Source organism: Nymphaea colorata, chromosome 1, assembly GCF_008831285.2.
Source record: "Nymphaea colorata isolate Beijing-Zhang1983 chromosome 1, ASM883128v2, whole genome shotgun sequence".
In the NCBI taxonomy this organism is placed as follows: domain Eukaryota; kingdom Viridiplantae; phylum Streptophyta; class Magnoliopsida; order Nymphaeales; family Nymphaeaceae; genus Nymphaea; species Nymphaea colorata.
Genome location: NC_045138.2, coordinates 13,004,760 through 13,024,231, shown reverse-complemented (window position 1 = coordinate 13,024,231; position 19,472 = coordinate 13,004,760). Strand labels below are relative to the sequence as shown.

General features: G+C 37.9%; 1 protein-coding gene across 13 annotated transcripts in view; it reads right to left on the bottom strand.

Annotated features, from left to right (window-relative positions):
• Positions 1-7,515, bottom strand: part of LOC116245638 (sphingoid long-chain bases kinase 2, mitochondrial-like) — a 96,721-nt gene extending 89,206 nt beyond the window's left edge. For 4 of the 13 annotated variants that reach the window (XR_007573315.1, XR_007573314.1, XR_007573316.1 and 1 more), the window contains exons 1-3: positions 7,158-7,513; positions 6,465-6,673; positions 6,222-6,363 (exon numbers count right to left, since the gene is read on the bottom strand). Coding sequence is in view for 7 of the 13 variants with exons in the window: in XM_031617115.2 (XP_031472975.1) it covers positions 6,222-6,363; positions 6,465-6,673; positions 7,158-7,228 (422 nt within the window). In the remaining 6 variants the exon portion in view is untranslated. The other 9 variants (XR_007573331.1, XR_007573336.1, XM_050077720.1 and 6 more) reach the window with 6 other exon arrangements.
• Between the last annotated feature and the right edge of the window lie 11,957 nt (positions 7,516-19,472).

The following is a 19,472-nucleotide window of genomic DNA, read 5'->3' as shown; positions in this document are numbered from 1 at the left end:
TGTTGAATTAGGGATTCGGAGCTAATGTTTGAATCAGAGGTCAGCACTGATCCGGTCTAGCATGTTGCATGCAGGATTTAGACCAAAGCTTCTGATTGGAGGTCTAGTTGATTGGATTTTGAAATTTTAAACTCGAACCTCCACTTTACACCACGCTTAAAATCATTTTAAAAATTCATTCAATCCACTATAACCAACAAACATCAAAATGGAAAAGTGCATTGAAAAACTTTGAGAATTTGACAAGCATTTAGGAAATATTTTAAATCAAATACAAGGAATTGAGAAGATTCGATGATCTATATAGACAAAGTAATATTCTTCAAGTGATTTCAAAAACTCCTAAGGGATGTGAAAAGAATTTACAGGAAATCAAAAAGCCACCCATCTGATTCATGTGACCAAATATATGAGACGGGATTTGAAATTTTGATATAAGAGATAGATGAGAGGTCCGATCTAGTCCTCATTGCCAAATGGAATTTGGGATAACATCCTAAGATTTAAAATAGAAGTCTCATCTTAAATGGTCTAGGACGTTGGATTTTAAACTTATATATGTGATACGGATTAGAGGTCTCATCCAATCCGGTTTGGGATGTTGGATTTGGGATTTCGACCAATGGTCAAGATCAGAGGTCTCACCTGATCTGGTCTGGGATGTTGGATTCAAGATTTTGAATATATATATGATACGGATTAGAGGTCTCATCCAATCCGGTTTGGGATGTTGGATTTGGGATTTCGAAAAAACGGTCAAGATTAGAGGTCTCACCTAATCCGGTCTGGGATGTTGGACTCAAGATTTTGAACAACCAGCTGGAACATAGATCTCACCTTATCCGGTCTAGGATGTCGAATGTATATTTTGAATGTGGATGTGAATTTTCAAATATTAACCCAAGTCTAGACCATGTTTAAAATCGTTTTGAGTATACATACGATCCAAAGGAATTTAGAAACCTAAAAGTTGAGAGGTGCATTTACAAACTTGAGAATTTAGCAATGATTTAAGAGAAGTGCGAAATCAAATCCAAAAAAATTGAAGATCTCTGGTGAAATTGAGAAAATTCCAAGAAAATCAATAATTAGAATTTGATGTCAATTTACAAAATTTTGGAAAACTTAGAGAGTGGTTTCAAAGATTTATAAAACAGGAAACGATTTCAAAGATTCATAAACCATTTGTTTCGGTTCTATGACGTTTGATTTAGGGTTTGCATCTAAAAATAGATCAGAGGTCTAATCTGATTTGCTATGAGGTGTTGAATTAGGGATTCAGAGCTAATGTTTGGATCAGAGGTCAGCACTGATCCGGTCTAGGATGTTGCATGCAGGATTTAGACCAAAGCTTCTGATTGGAGGTCTAGTTTTCTACAGTCTCAAATGTTGGATTGGATTTTGAACTTTAAAACTCGAACCTCTACTTTACACCACGCTTAAAATCATTTTAAAAATTCATTCAATCCACTATAACCAACAAACATCAAAATGAAAAGTGCATTGAAAAACTTCGAGAATTTGACAAGCATTTAGGAAATATTTTAAATCAAATACAAGGAATTGAGAAGATTCGATGATCTATATAGACAAAGTAATATTCTTCAAGTGATTTCAAAAACTCCTAAGGGATGTGAAAAGAATTTACAGGAAATTAAAAAGCCACCCATCCGTTTCATGTGACCGAATATATGAGACGTGATGTGAAATTTTGATATAAGAGATAGATGAGAGGTCCGATCTAGTCCGGCTTGCCAAATGGAATTTGGGATTCCATCCTAAGATTTAAAATACAAGTCTGATTTTAAATGGTCTAGGACGTTGGATTTTAAACTTATATATGTGATACGGATTAGAGGTCTCATCCAATCCGGTTTGTTTGGGATGTTGGATTTGTTGGATTTGGACAAATTAATACGATAGAGTCTCATATCTGGGTCAAGATCAGAGGTCTCACCTGATCCGGTCTGGGATGTTGGACTCAAGATTTTGAACAACCAGCTGGAACATAGATCTCACCTTATCCGTCTAAGATGTCGAATGTATATTTTAATGTGGATGTGAATTTTAAATATTATCCCAGTCTAGACCATGTTTAAAATCGTTTGAGTATACATACGATCCAATGGAATTTAGAAACCTAAAAGTTGAAGGTGCATTTACAAACTTGAGAATTTAGCAATGATTTAAGAGAAGTGCGAAATCAAATCCAAAAAAATTGAAGATCTCTGGCGAAATTGAGAAAATTCCAAGAAAATCAATAATAAGAATTTGATGTCAATTTACAAAATTTTGGAAAACTTAGAGAGTGGTTTCAAAGATTTATAAAACAGGAAACGATTTCAAAGATTCATAAACCATTTGTATCGGTTCTATGACGTTTGATTTAGGGTTCGAAGCTTCTGATTGGAGGTCTAGTTGATTGGATTTTGAACTTTAATACTCGAACCTCTACTTTACACCACGCTTAAAATCATTTTAAAAATTCATTCAATCCACTATAACCAACAAACATCAAAATGAAAGTGCATTGAAAAACTTGAGAATTTGACAAGCATTTAGGAAATATTTTAAATCAAATACAAGGAATTGAGAAGATTCGATGATCTATATAGACAAAGTAATATTCTTCAAGTGATTTCAAAAACTCCTAAGGGATGTGAAAAGAATTTACAGGAAATAAAAAGCCACCCATCGTTTCATGGACCGAATATATGAGACGTGATGTGAAATTTTGATATAAGAGATAGATGAGAGGTCCGATCTAGTCCGGCTTGCCAAATGGAATTTGGGATTCCACCTAAGATTTAAAATACAAGTCTGATTTTAAATGGTCTAGGACGTTGGATTTTAAACTTATATATGTGATACGGATTAGAGGTCTCATCCAATCCGGTTTGGATGTTGGATTTGGGATTTCGACCAATGGTCAAGATCAGAGGTCTCACCTGATCTGGTCTGGGATGTTGGATTCAAGATTTTCAATATATATATGATACGGATTAGAGGTCTCATCCAATCCGGTTTGGATGTTGGATTTGGGATTTCGAAAAAACGGTCAAGATCAGAGGTCTCACCTGATCCGGTCTGGGATGTTGGACTCAAGATTTTGAACAACCAGCTGGAACATAGATCTCACCTTATCCGCTCTAAGATGTCGAATGTATATTTTTAATGTGGATGTGAATTTTAAATATTATCCCAGTCTAGACCATGTTTAAAATCGCTTTGAGTATACATACAATCCAATGGAATTTAGAAACCTAAAAGTTGAAAGGTGCATTTACAAACTTGAGAATTTAGCAATGATTTAAGAGAAGTGCGAAATCAAATCCAAAAAAATTGAAGATCTCTGGTGAAATTGAGAAAATTCCAAGAAAATCAATAATAAGAATTTGAAGTCAATTTACAAAATTTTGGAAAACTTAGAGAGTGGTTTCAAAGATTTATAAAACAGGAAACGATTTCAAAGATTCATAAACCATTTGTATCGGTTCTATGACGTTTGATTTAGGGTTTGCATCTAAGAAATAGATCAGAGGTCTAATCTGATCTGGTATGAGGTGTTGAATTAGGGATTCGGAGCTAATGTTTGAATCAGAGGTCAGCACTGATCCGGTCTAGCATGTTGCATGCAGGATTTAGACCAAAGCTTCTGATTGGAGGTCTAGTTGATTGGATTTTGAACTTTAAAACTCGAACCTCTACTTTACACCACGCTTAAAATCATTTTAAAAATTCATTCAATCCACTATAACCAACAAACATCAAAATGGAAAAGTGCATTGAAAAACTTCGAGAATTTGACAAGCATTTAGGAAATATTTTAAATCAAATACAAGGAATTGAGAAGATTCGATGATCTATATAGACAAAGTAATATTCTTCAAGAGATTTCAAAAACTCCTAAGGGATGTGAAAAGAATTTACAGGAAATCAAAAAGCCACCCATCCGTTTCATGTGACCGAATATATGAGACGTGATGTGAAATTTTGATATAAGAGATAGATGAGAGGTCCGATCTAGTCCGGCTTGCCAAATGGAATTTGGGATTCCATCCTAAGATTTAAAATACAAGTCTGATTTTAAATGGTCTAGGACGTTGGATTTTAAACTTATATATGTGATACGGATTAGAGGTCTCATCCAATCCGGTTTGGGATGTTGGATTTGGGATTTCGACCAATGGTCGAGATCAGAGGTCTCACCTGATCTGGTCTGGGATGTTGGATTCAAGATTTTCAATATATATATGATACAGATTAGAGGTCTCATCCAATCCGGTTTGGGATGTTGGATTTGGGATTTCGAAAAAACGGTCAAGATCAGAGGTCTCACCTGATCCGGTCTGGGATGTTGGACTCAAGATTTTGAACAACCAGCTGGAACATAGATCTCACCTTATCCGCTCTAAGATGTCGAATGTATATTTTGAATGTGGATGTGAATTTTCTAATATTAACCCAAGTCTAGACCATGTTTAAAACAACATCTAATTACATTTTCCAGTTGAATGAAAAACAGAAAACCATAAAAGAGGCCAGGCTTCACACAATCTTCCTCATGCAACGACAAATTAAATTCTATAACTAAATATCAAAAATTCAGAAAACCATAAAAGTGGCCATGCTTCACACAGTCTTCCTCATGCAACGACAAATTAAATTCTATAACTAAATATCAAAAATCAAGCTCTAATATTAGAGATACCAAGTAGCTATAGAGAGAGCATGCATATGGCCTTCAGAAAAACCAAACTACCAAGAAATTGGGAACCCAAGTCTTGAAAACCTTAGGTCATGAGTGATTATGAAAAAAATTGACAATATAAGAATTGAATAGATGATTATTCCTTTTACTCAGGAAAGATAACCAGTATCATAAGCATTAATTTTAGCTGATAAATGATAAGCCAACACTTCTTTTGTCCATGTTGACAATATCTCATTATAAAGTCAGTACCATAAACAACAATGACAACATACCATTCCTCCAATATATTAATGCAATGGGTGTCAATAAGAATAAAAAATGCACAATTCTGAACAGAAGTTGAATATACATTAAAAATTTCTAAGAATGAGTCTAAAAGCCTTGAAGGATATGAATTAACCAATTTGTATCCATTAGCTTACAGAGAAAAACACAAACTGCACATGCAAGATGTACTGTCAGAGTGTCAGTGCAACCACTGCAGGTGTTTGAGGGCAATCCCTTCATGGTTTTATTTGAACCGTCAGGGATATTCCAAGATAAAATAATATTCCATCGGCTTTAGCAACTTAGTTTCACAAAATGGCTTAACCTCCCTTTTGTGACTCAATTTCCAAATATGTTTTACCGCATGTAGTTTGAACACCATGCAAATTTCATCAGCTTCTTTTCACCTTTATATGAAACAAGTTTTACTAATTTTCTGCATAACTTCTCCACCCAAATATCCACTTTATTCAAGACTTACTAAACATGAGATGTACGTGTCCAACAGTAAGAGACACCTACATTCAGAAAAAACAATATGCCCAGACTAGATTCAAACAAAAAATAGAAATATAGCATATAATCGTATAGAAAAGAAACTACATGCAGAAGATAGAACGTAAAAACAATATGCCCAGAAACACCTACATTCAGAAAAAACAATATGCCCAGAGACACCTAAAAATTTCTAAGAATGAGTCTAAAAGCCTTGAAGGATATGAATTAACCAATTTGTATCCATTAGCTTACAGAGAAAAACACAAACTGCACATGCAAGATGTACTGTCAGAGTGTCAGTGCAACCACTGCAGGTGTTTGAGGGCAATCCCTTCATGGTTTTATTTGAACCGTCAGGGATATTCCAAGATAAAATAATATTCCATCGGCTTTAGCAACTTAGTTTCACAAAATGGCTTAACCTCCCTTTTGTGACTCAATTTCCAAATATGTTTTACCGCATGTAGTTTGAACACCATGCAAATTTCATCAGCTTCTTTTCACCTTTATATGAAACAAGTTTTACTAATTTTCTGCATAACTTCTCCACCCAAATATCCACTTTATTCAAGACTTACTAAACATGAGATGTACGTGTCCAACAGTAAGAGACACCTAAACGAAAAAACAATATGCCCAGACTAGATTCAAACAAAAAATAGAAATATAGCATATAATCGTATAGAAAAGAAACTACATGCAGAAGATAGAACGTAGCACTTTAGGATAAAAACACGCTGACCTGGTTGGCACTATTATGCAGTGAGACCACCAACAAACCAAACAGAAATGAGGCAGTAAATCGTGAGTATCAGGCATGTTGCAGAATGCCCAACAGCTTGAACGCCCACCTTCCCCATCCATGAGAAATTTAATGTTCAAAGCTGATATTGCAAACACATAGATAAAAAGCATTGTCATTCAAGAAGGAAACAGGAAGAACCCAGCAGCCAAATCGTTACCAGAAGAGACCCAACAGCAATACCTGACAAAACACCCAATCTCTGTGGACGGGCTGGTTGGAATTTGAATAGCCGATCTCGACAGTGACGGCCCAGCAACAAACCCAAAGACGATAATGGCGATCTAGCAGCAATCTGAAGCGGTTGTCGCGACTCAGCAGCAAGATCAACAAAACGGCATGCCCAAGCGATAGATGTCAAGAGTGACACAAGTGGCAGACCCAACAGCAACCTAAGGGACGACGGAAGGCGGTAGACCCAGTAAGAACGACAGCAACGACCTAAGCGGTGACCCACAACAGAACCAGCAGGGACCCAAGCGGTGGACTAACCAAAAGCGAAAGCGGCGACCCAAGTGGTGACCAAAGCATCCGACCCAATGGCGAACCAAATGTTAAAAACCAGCAACAACCTCGACGGAAGAACCCAACCAAAACCTCAAAGAAAACCCCAGCCCAGTGCCTAAATGAAAGACCCCAGCCCAGTGCCTAAATGAAAGACCCCAGCCTGAAATGATAAACCCCACGGACTATAGAGAAACCCCAATAGGAAACAACAAACAAAGACAATTGAAGGGTGGAGAGGGCTTCGAACAACCATCACACACCGGCGATGGCTGCCGGTCAAAGGAGGACGGGAACGGACGCCCTCAAAAGTGAGAGAGATAGAGATGTATCAAGCCCAGCAAACAAGAGCAGGGAGTGAGTGTATCTTGCCTGCCATGAGTGAGAACCGAGATAGCGGACAGTCCTTTTCCGCCCACACCGATGAAACGCCGCCACACCATCTTCTCATCGCCGGACGTAGAAGCATTGCCCTGCTTTGCCCTGCTGCGTGGGTGACATTTCTTTCTGTAATCGACGACGCAGTCGGCTTTTCCCTTTTAGGCGCCATAATATCAAGAACGAGAAACCGCCATAAATCAAGAAGAAAACGGGAAGGAGAGGATGGAGCACGCTCTTTGGGATGCTTTCCGGCTACCTAATACGGAAGGAGCTGGCCCCATCGCAAATCCACTTTAAACCCTCTACATCTGGCGGGACCCCGACGCGCAAGCCACTCCCTCCGGTTCACCAATGGGCGGTGAAACCGTCTATGCAAAGCCAAGAAAAAACATATATGGTTAATAGTATATCGTATTCAATCCATTAGAAGCTACATGGGTAAAATGTTCGCACCCTCAAAATCTTCGCAAGATCTGCACTGTCATGGTTTTACTTGTATTTATTCCACTTAAAGCAGAGAGTAGTGCCATTCGATGAGAGTGGAAAATTTAAGACAATAAAATAGAGTAGTGCCATTCGATCTTAAGGAAAAATAGAGACAAATTAAAAACGAAACTGAAGAACGATGATGAGTTATGATACCCTGTGGCATTTGCAAAAAAGATCTCACCACTTTTAGATGTTAAAAGTAAAAAATGAGGAAACACGTGACTCATAACTGCTATTATGAACAATCAACGGATGAAATACAACAACCATGTTTAGAAAAATTCCCACCAACTCAACGACTTCATGCTACATTTTCCGCTATATATCTTGAAGAATAAAAAATTGATATTCCAAGATTTGATGAAACTTCATGGCAGGAAAAACAATCCTGAAAACAAAATGAAAGAAGTAACCGGTGTGAGTTGAAAAGCAACTAAATGTGCATAACAGCTTCAGTTGTACATGATACTTGGGCCTTGTTGCTTCATAAGACTGAGAAGTATATTTTTGCAAAGTACATGCACAAAAAAGACAGCGAGTGCTCTGCTGTTTCGCTAAATGCTCAAGTAGCACTTAAACAAATTCATCAATCTCCACAAATTCATCAAACAACACCATATCTAGTTATTAACCTTATATAACAAAATAGATCACAAGACCTGGCAAGTACCACAAACCCACCTTAGGGTTTTAAGAATATGTAAAATATACTTTAAAAACCTTCTCATTATTGGATCCATGAATGCATGGAGCCTAGATGGCCAGATCTACATGACGCATGAAATTTGAAAACAAAGGCCGAAGCTAGATTTTAAATAAGATTAAAACATGATTTAACCTAGTTTAGAAAACAACTAGTAAAATTAGGGTTTAAAGATGGGCGACACTAAAAACAGGACCTAAGGGGACAACTCCATGGCTGGGATTCCAACATACAGCAGGAGGGAAGAAGTTGAAGCTTAGCTGAAAATAGAGTTGGAGATCAAATTTAGAGGGAAAACGCAAGAGGTAAACCTAGGGAACAGCGGGGGAAGACATCACACTTAGCATGAGTAGACTAATTTTGAGATGTTTCATCCATTCCGTGAATGGACTAGCATACAAGGAAATGAAAGGGCTGCATCCATCAAGTCCTAAGGGAACTAGATTTCTCCAATAACCAGGAGCCACAAATGTAGCAAAATCCTTTGCAAAGATTTGTCTTTAAAATAGCTCAAAAAATTTTCAATTCTTTGCCCTATAGGCTTTGAGTGCTCGTAGTGTGCAGGAGATATGGCCTTCATTTACCAGAAGTATTCATTAAGTGTCCGGATTCATCTCGCACCAATGTTGTCCAGTCTCTTGAAGGGATTTCTTTCCATTTCCAAAACATGAACATAGAGGAATCGTCCTCAATTTCATAGAAAGTCATAGAAGAGGAACAGATATTAGCCTATAATCATCCATCTGAAAAAGATTTTTTCATTCAATACTTTAGAGTTCGGCCTTCATATCTTTCATCTCTTGGCAGGCACTTTTTTTTCTTTTTCTTTTTGCTTTTGATTTTGGATTTTTCTTTTGATTTTGCTCTTTTTCTTTTTCTTTTTCTTTTTCTAACTGAGCCACCCTTCACCTTTGAGGGAAATACCTCACCACCCCAAAGGCTACTACGAAGCTCCACCATTTTGGTGGTTGTGTAGTTTTGTCTTGTGCAATATCGTGCCTATTGGGCTTTCTACTGAACCCGTGTAGCGAGCTTTGGGCCGGCAGCTCCCAGACCAGTTGGCCTTAGGGTACCAGGTGTAGAACACCCCTCGGACTTACTTGCTCGAGTTCAGAAGGCTTCAGGCCACGACTAGACAAAAGTTCATAGGTCACATGATTTCGCAAGAGAGACGCAAATCAGCTATGCGCCTTCTCAGTACTCTCACGTATTGACCTAGAGGAACGACTACACTTGCCCCGAGCTCACCCTCAACTCTCATTTTGCTACCTGCCAAGATTTTACAGGACACTAGGGCTTCATTCTCATAGCATTCTCCTGCTAAACCCTTGCAGATGTTTGATTGCTAAGGCTAATAGCTTTTTCTAATCTTTGACTTCCTCAGTGTCATCAGATTCTCCCACACTGTTCACATCGAGGATCTTTCCAGTTTTACCTCTCGTTGACTGACAACAAAAGTTTCAAACTTCAACCTTCTCCTTAAAAAAATACTTAAGAAAAAAAGAAGGTATACCATTGTGCATGAAAGTCCTTTTGAACAAATATAGGGCTAAAAACTTTTGGAAAACTGCCGACATCAAATGATACATTGTCCAGATAAGGAGTCTCTCTTTTCCCCATAGATAGGGTGTTTGTGAAACTGGAGTGACCCGTGTAATGGGTTTTGGAGGGATGTAAAAGAGTAGGCTCCATTACACTCTCCTATAAGGTCCTCTACAAAAAAGGAAAAGCCTAGAGGCTACAAGTCCTTGGTACATATGGGCTTCTTAGTGAACAAGGGTTCCACAGATAGTTGGAACGAAAAGGTTTTTTTTCCCCAAAAGTAAGCTTTGGAGTAGTTGGCCTAATCAGGAAACTTGCAAAATCATTTCACAAAAAAAGATAACAGCAAGGTAGGAACATATACTTCAAAAGCAACTGTAAGTTTGGAAAGAAAAGAGCCCTTAGAAGTGAGGGTGTGACAATGCTAAAGAATAGACCACCAAAATAAAAGTGAGCACCAACCACAAGCACGAGTTGCAAGATTGCTCAAAATATTTTCACCCCTAAAAAAATTCCTCATATCATGACAAAATTTTGCATAGAGAAGACAACGACAAAAACACAAGAAGAAAATAGTGACTGTAATAATAAAAAAGCAAACGCATGTTTGACAATAGGTTCTGAAAATGGAAAATCATTTTTCAGCCTGTCATTTGGGTGGGAGTGTCGATAAGTATTCTTAAACAATCAGGTATAAGAGAAAGAAAATTACTGAGACATGCTGAAGTTTGGCATGACTGCTGAAAAGAAGTTGTCCTCACTGGTTTCATAGAGGCTCCTCCTTCCTGCAATTTCAATGTTGCTCAAAAGTGAGAATGCTAGATAACAACCAGCAAGCACAAATTTTTTAATCTAAGAACCGCATTGCACCAACTTAGACACCTTTATTGCATTTCATCTACTGCAATCAGTCAAACGAATGTACGAATATCAGCTCGTTCCTTAGTTGATTATACGCCTACACTCTCTAGCCTCACGTATTTCTGATTATATGCTCTAAATGACCAGAGATCTTAAATCCCCTCTTGGAAGGCAATATCACCTAAATCCCCTCACTAGTGTTTGTTGAGCCAGCTTATTATATCACAATAGAGCAAGATAAACGTAAGGAGAAAGTAGGAAGAGAACATATTCATCTCTAATGTTCAAGATTAAGCTGTTTTTTAATTAGAGGATATCACCGAGCATTCATCTTGTCCAAAGTTTTAAGGATAGTTCTGAAAATTCAATCAAACAACAATGACAATTTTCCAAGATTTTCTATTCAATCTATTCCTCAAACTGAAGGTCGAAATTCGGGCTGACTTCTGGCATCCTCGCAACCCCTAAATTCAGGACAAGCCCTGATGCAATTTAGTAGTTTTACTTTTTAGTACTTACCCGCAAACTAAAAGGTGAAGTAAAGAAGCCTTCAGATTACAGACACATTGAGAGGACCTAGCATAGCAAGGAGAAAAGGCATTCTATTGATCCTATTGTGAAACTAAATCAGCAAAAGGGGAACTAAATGCAATGTTTAAAATGGATGTGCACTTCCTTGAGATCCGCTTGTTCACACTAGTAGCAGTCCTAGTTTCATAGACTTTTAGAGTGTAAAGTGCAAACTGCAGCTATGGGCAGCATTTGGATCAGCATCATAGGCTTATCTCAGACAATTTGAAGTTTGTACAGATATTTTCTTTACCTGGATAGACAAGAGATGTAACAAGAAAGAAAGAGAAAATTTGGCTAAAAATGCAGCCCTCATGGAGTTATTTTCAGAGTAACTTTCTTACTCCTGCCATAAAAGGTGGAAGTGGTACTCTCCTCTTTCCAGGTACAGTAGGCGACAACGGGACCAACATGATAGCTCAAAGTACAAGAAAGGACATTAGGACCAGCATGGGAGCTCAAAGTACAAGAAATGACACTACAGATATCAAATAAATGCAATGGATTTGTGAAAGAAAGTGGAAACAACAAAATGAGAATTTTACGTTAGCAGCAATAACTTGGTTAACCAACAATTAGTGTGCAGAAGACATGAGAAAGGCAAGATCCATGAGATATCTTAAGCACTTACATCTTATACACTTCTGCTTTCTGAATGGTGCTACCACACTCCACAAGACTTGAAATTTCTATGTCAGGTGTGCTAGTAGAAATAGATGGTGTTGACAGTAGATCGTGCATGACATCCTTGGACATTGACACTTTCCAACAATAAGTTGTGCAGCAAAAATTTATAATACAGAATCTACAGAAAATATTGCCAAAGAAACCAGCATTTTGTATAGTTAGCACCCACAGTTTTACAGCAGCATAAGGACCTGTGTTTGTTCAATTATCCAGGATCCATTCAAAAAATTTGAACACGTTTGTGCCTCTTTAGTTAAAAACTAGATTGTGAAAAGGAACGTGCTTTCAATTTGTGGAGATTCAATCAGAATGTTTCAGAGGTCTTTTGGTTAGCTCCCTCATACTAGGTCCCTAAAAGATACATGATAACCTAAATTGAAAATACTAATCACAATCACGTATAGGCCCAAATTCATAGCTTTCAACAGCAATGGAATATGGCAGGTACATGAGGCCCTCTCACGACCTTCAGCCCTCAAGACAAGAATGCCACCTATGTCAAATGTCAAGTTCAATCCACTAAAAAATCGAATTGCCTGCAACTAAAGATTCATTGGAATGATAACTCCGTTTTGAGCTTCTCGTATTGAAGAAGAACTTGTTATTCCACTTAAAGCAGGCACCTCACAAGGCCATGCAATGAGAGTGGAAAATTTAAGACAATAAAATAGAGTAGTGCCATTCGATCTTAAGGAAAAATAGAGACAAATTAAAAACGAAACTGAAGAACGATGATGACTTATGATACCCTGTGGCATTTGCAAAAAAGATCTCACCACTTTTAGATGTTAAAAGTAAAAAATGAGGAAACACGTGACTCATAACTGCTATTATGAACAATCAACGGATGAAATACAACAACCATGTTTAGAAAAATTCCCACCAACTCAACGACTTCATGCTACATTTTCCGCTATATATCTTGAAGAATAAAAAATTGATATTCCAAGATTTGATGAAACTTCATGGCAGGAAAAACAATCCTGAAAACAAAATGAAAGAAGTAACCGATGTGAGTTGAAAAGCAACTAAATGTGCATAACAGCTTCAGTTGTACATGATACTTGGGCCTTGTTGCTTCATAAGACTGAGAAGTATATTTTTGCAAAGTACATGCACAAAAAAGACAGCGAGTGCTCTGCTGTTTCGTTAAATGCTCAAGTAGCACTTAAACAAATTCATCAATCTCCACAAATTCATCAAACAACACCATATCTAGTTATTAACCTTATATAACAAAATAGATCACAAGACCTGGCAAGTACCACAAACCCACCTTAGGGTTTTAAGAATATGTAAAATATACTTTAAAAACCTTCTCATTATTGGATCCATGAATGCGTGGGGCCTAGATGGCCAGATCTACATGACGCATGAAATTTGAAAACAAAGGCCGAAGCTAGATTTTAAATAAGATTAAAACATGATTTAACCTAGTTTAGAAAACAACTAGTAAAATTAGGGTTTAAAGATGGGCGACACTAAAAACAGGACCTAAGGGGACAACTCCATGGCTGGGATTCCAACATACAGCAGGAGGGAAGAAGTTGAAGCTTAGCTGAAAATAGAGTTGGAGATCAAATTTAGAGGGAAAACGCAAGAGGTAAACCTAGGGAACAGCGGGGGAAGACATCACACTTAGCATGAGTAGACTAACTTTGAGATGTTTCATCCATTCCGTGAATGGACTAGCATAGAAGGAAATGAAAGGGCTGCATCCATCAAGTCCTAAGGGAACTAGATTTCTCCAATAACCAGGAGCCACAAATGTAGCAAAATCCTTTGCAAAGATTTGTCTTTAAAATAGCTCAAAAAATTTTCAATTCTTTGCCCTATAGGCTTTGAGTGCTCGTAGTGTGCAGGAGATATGGCCTTCATTTACCAGAAGTATTCATTAAGTGTCCGGATTCATCTCGCACCAATGTTGTCCAGTCTCTTGAAGGGATTTCTTTCCATTTCCAAAACATGAACATAGAGGAATCGTCCTCAATTTCATAGAAAGTCATAGAAGAGGAACAGATATTAGCCTATAATCATCCATCTGAAAAAGATTTTTTCATTCAATACTTTAGAGTTCGGCCTTCATATCTTTCATCTCTTGGCAGGCACTTTTTTTTCTTTTTCTTTTTGCTTTTGATTTTGGATTTTTCTTTTGATTTTGCTCTTTTTCTTTTTCTTTTTCTTTTTCTAACTGAGCCACCCTTCACCTTTGAGGGAAATACCTCACCACCCCAAAGGCTACTACGAAGCTCCACCATTTTGGTGGTTGTGTAGTTTTGTCTTGTGCAATATCGTGCCTATTGGGCTTTCTACTGAACCCGTGTAGCGAGCTTTGGGCCGGCAGCTCCCAGACCAGTTGGCCTTAGGGTACCAGGTGTAGAACACCCCTCGGACTTACTTGCTCGAGTTCAGAAGGCTTCAGGCCACGACTAGACAAAAGTTCATAGGTCACATGATTTCGCAAGAGAGACGCAAATCAGCTATGCGCCTTCTCAGTACTCTCACGTATTGACCTAGAGGAACGACTACACTTGCCCCGAGCTCACCCTCAACTCTCATTTTGCTACCTGCCAAGATTTTACAGGACACTAGGGCTTCATTCTCATAGCATTCTCCTGCTAAACCCTTGCAGATGTTTGATTGCTAAGGCTAATAGCTTTTTCTAAGCTAAGGCTAATAGCTTTTTCTAATCTTTGACTTCCTCAGTGTCATCAGATTCTCCCACACTGTTCACATCGAGGATCTTTCCAGTTTTACCTCTCGTTGACTGACAACAAAAGTTTCAAACTTCAACCTTCTCCTTAAAAAAATACTTAAGAAAAAAAGAAGGTATACCATTGTGCATGAAAGTCCTTTTGAACAAATATAGGGCTAAAAACTTTTGGAAAACTGCCGACATCAAATGATACATTGTCCAGATAAGGAGTCTCTCTTTTCCCCATAGATAGGGTGTTTGTGAAACTGGAGTGACCCGTGTAATGGGTTTTGGAGGGATGTAAAAGAGTAGGCTCCATTACACTCTCCTATAAGGTCCTCTACAAAAAAGGAAAAGCCTAGAGGCTACAAGTCCTTGGTACATATGGGCTTCTTAGTGAACAAGGGTTCCACAGATAGTTGGAACGAAAAGGTTTTTTTTCCCCAAAAGTAAGCTTTGGAGTAGTTGGCCTAATCAGGAAACTTGCAAAATCATTTCACAAAAAAAGATAACAGCAAGGTAGGAACATATACTTCAAAAGCAACTGTAAGTTTGGAAAGAAAAGAGCCCTTAGAAGTGAGGGTGTGACAATGCTAAAGAATAGACCACCAAAATAAAAGTGAGCACCAACCACAAGCACGAGTTGCAAGATTGCTCAAAATATTTTCACCCCTAAAAAAATTCCTCATATCATGACAAAATTTTGCATAGAGAAGACAACGACAAAAACACAAGAAGAAAATAGTGACTGTAATAATAAAAAAGCAAACGCATGTTTGACAATAGGTTCTGAAAATGGAAAATCATTTTTCAGCCTGTCATTTGGGTGGGAGTGTCGATAAGTATTCTTAAACAATCAGGTATAAGAGAAAGAAAATTACTGAGACATGCTGAAGTTTGGCATGACTGCTGAAAAGAAGTTGTCCTCACTGGTTTCATAGAGGCTCCTCCTTCCTGCAATTTCAATGTTGCTCAAAAGTGAGAATGTTAGATAACAACCAGCAAGCACAAATTTTTTAATCTAAGAACCGCATTGCACCAACTTAGACACCTTTATTGCATTTCATCTACTGCAATCAGTCAAACGAATGTACGAATATCAGCTCGTTCCTTAGTTGATTATACGCCTACACTCTCTAGCCTCACGTATTTCTGATTATATGCTCTAAATGACCAGAGATCTTAAATCCCCTCTTGGAAGGCAATATCACCTAAATCCCCTCACTAGTGTTTGTTGAGCCAGCTTATTATATCACAATAGAGCAAGATAAACGTAAGGAGAAAGTAGGAAGAGAACATATTCATCTCTAATGTTCAAGATTAAGCTGTTTTTTAATTAGAGGATATCACCGAGCATTCATCTTGTCCAAAGTTTTAAGGATAGTTCTGAAAATTCAATCAAACAACAATGACAATTTTCCAAGATTTTCTATTCAATCTATTCCTCAAACTGAAGGTCGAAATTCGGGCTGACTTCTGGCATCCTCGCAACCCCTAAATTCAGGACAAGCCCTGATGCAATTTAGTAGTTTTACTTTTTAGTACTTACCCGCAAACTAAAAGGTGAAGTAAAGAAGCCTTCAGATTACAGACACATTGAGAGGACCTAGCATAGCAAGGAGAAAAGGCATTCTATTGATCCTATTGTGAAACTAAATCAGCAAAAGGGGAACTAAATGCAATGTTTAAAATGGATGTGCACTTCCTTGAGATCCGCTTGTTCACACTAGTAGCAGTCCTAGTTTCATAGACTTTTAGAGTGTAAAGTGCAAACTGCAGCTATGGGCAGCATTTGGATCAGCATCATAGGCTTATCTCAGACAATTTGAAGTTTGTACAGATATTTTCTTTACCTGGATAGACAAGAGATGTAACAAGAAAGAAAGAGAAAATTTGGCTAAAAATGCAGCCCTCATGGAGTTATTTTCAGAGTAACTTTCTTACTCCTGCCATAAAAGGTGGAAGTGGTACTCTCCTCTTTCCAGGTACAGTAGGCGACAACGGGACCAACATGATAGCTCAAAGTACAAGAAAGGACATTAGGACCAGCATGGGAGCTCAAAGTACAAGAAATGACACTACAGATATCAAATAAATGCAATGGATTTGTGAAAGAAAGTGGAAACAACAAAATGAGAATTTTACGTTAGCAGCAATAACTTGGTTAACCAACAATTAGTGTGCAGAAGACATGAGAAAGGCAAGATCCATGAGATATCTTAAGCACTTACATCTTATACACTTCTGCTTTCTGAATGGTGCTACCACACTCCACAAGACTTGAAATTTCTATGTCAGGTGTGCTAGTAGAAATAGATGGTGTTGACAGTAGATCGTGCATGACATCCTTGGACATTGACACTTTCCAACAATAAGTTGTGCAGCAAAAATTTATAATACAGAATCTACAGAAAATATTGCCAAAGAAACCAGCATTTTGTATAGTTAGCACCCACAGTTTTACAGCAGCATAAGGACCTGTGTTTGTTCAATTATCCAGGATCCATTCAAAAAATTTGAACACGTTTGTGCCTCTTTAGTTAAAAACTAGATTGTGAAAAGGAACGTGCTTTCAATTTGTGGAGATTCAATCAGAATGTTTCAGAGGTCTTTTGGTTAGCTCCCTCATACTAGGTCCCTAAAAGATACATGATAACCTAAATTGAAAATACTAATCACAATCACGTATAGGCCCAAATTCATAGCTTTCAACAGCAATGGAATATGGCAGGTACATGAGGCCCTCTCACGACCTTCAGCCCTCAAGACAAGAATGCCACCTATGTCAAATGTCAAGTTCAATCCACTAAAAAATCGAATTGCCTGCAACTAAAGATTCATTGGAATGATAACTCCGTTTTGAGCTTCTCGTATTGAAGAAGAACTTGTTATTCCACTTAAAGCAGGCACCTCACAAGGCCATGCAATGAGAGTGGAAAATTTAAGACAATAAAATAGAGTAGTGCCATTCGATCTTAAGGAAAAATAGAGACAAATTAAAAACGAAACTGAAGAACGATGATGACTTATGATACCCTGTGGCATTTGCAAAAAAGATCTCACCACTTTTAGATGTTAAAAGTAAAAAATGAGGAAACACGTGACTCATAACTGCTATTATGAACAATCAACGGATGAAATACAACAACCATGTTTAGAAAAATTCCCACCAACTCAACGACTTCATGCTACATTTTCCGCTATATATCTTGAAGAATAAAAAATTGATATTCCAAGATTTGATGAAACTTCATGGCAGGAAAAACAATCCTGAAAACAAAATGAAAGAAGTAACCGATGTGAGTTGAAAAGCAACTAAATGTGCATAACAGCTTCAGTTGTACATGATACTTGGGCCTTGTTGCTTCATAAGACTGAGAAGTATATTTTTGCAAAGTACATGCACAAAAAAGACAGCGAGTGCTCTGCTGTTTCGCTAAATGCTCAAGTAGCACTTAAACAAATTCATCAATCTCCACAAATTCATCAAACAACACCATATCTAGTTATTAACCTTATATAACAAAATAGATCACAAGACCTGGCAAGTACCACAAACCCACCTTAGGGTTTTAAGAATATGTAAAATATACTTTAAAAACCTTCTCATTATTGGATCCATGAATGCGTGGGGCCTAGATGGCCAGATCTACATGACGCATGAAATTTGAAAACAAAGGCCGAAGCTAGATTTTAAATAAGATTAAAACATGATTTAACCTAGTTTAGAAAACAACTAGTAAAATTAGGGTTTAAAGATGGGCGACACTAAAAACAGGACCTAAGGGGACAACTCCATGGCTGGGATTCCAACATACAGCAGGAGGGAAGAAGTTGAAGCTTAGCTGAAAATAGAGTTGGAGATCAAATTTAGAGGGAAAACGCAAGAGGTAAACCTAGGGAACAGCGGGGGAAGACATCACACTTAGCATGAGTAGACTAACTTTGAGATGTTTCATCCATTCCGTGAATGGACTAGCATAGAAGGAAATGAAAGGGCTGCATCCATCAAGTCCTAAGGGAACTAGATTTCTCCAATAACCAGGAGCCACAAATGTAGCAAAATCCTTTGCAAAGATTTGTCTTTAAAATAGCTCAAAAAATTTTCAATTCTTTGCCCTATAGGCTTTGAGTGCTCGTAGTGTGCAGGAGATATGGCCTTCATTTACCAGAAGTATTCATTAAGTGTCCGGATTCATCTCGCACCAATGTTGTCCAGTCTCTTGAAGGGATTTCTTTCCATTTCCAAAACATGAACATAGAGGAATCGTCCTCAATTTCATAGAAAGTCATAGAAGAGGAACAGATATTAGCCTATAATCATCCATCTGAAAAAGATTTTTTCATTCAATACTTTAGAGTTCGGCCTTCATATCTTTCATCTCTTGGCAGGCACTTTTTTTTCTTTTTCTTTTTGCTTTTGATTTTGGATTTTTCTTTTGATTTTGCTCTTTTTCTTTTTCTTTTTCTTTTTCTAACTGAGCCACCCTTCACCTTTGAGGGAAATACCTCACCACCCCAAAGGCTACTACGAAGCTCCACCATTTTGGTGGTTGTGTAGTTTTGTCTTGTGCAATATCGTGCCTATTGGGCTTTCTACTGAACCCGTGTAGCGAGCTTTGGGCCGGCAGCTCCCAGACCAGTTGGCCTTAGGGTACCAGGTGTAGAACACCCCTCGGACTTACTTGCTCGAGTTCAGAAGGCTTCAGGCCACGACTAGACAAAAGTTCATAGGTCACATGATTTCGCAAGAGAGACG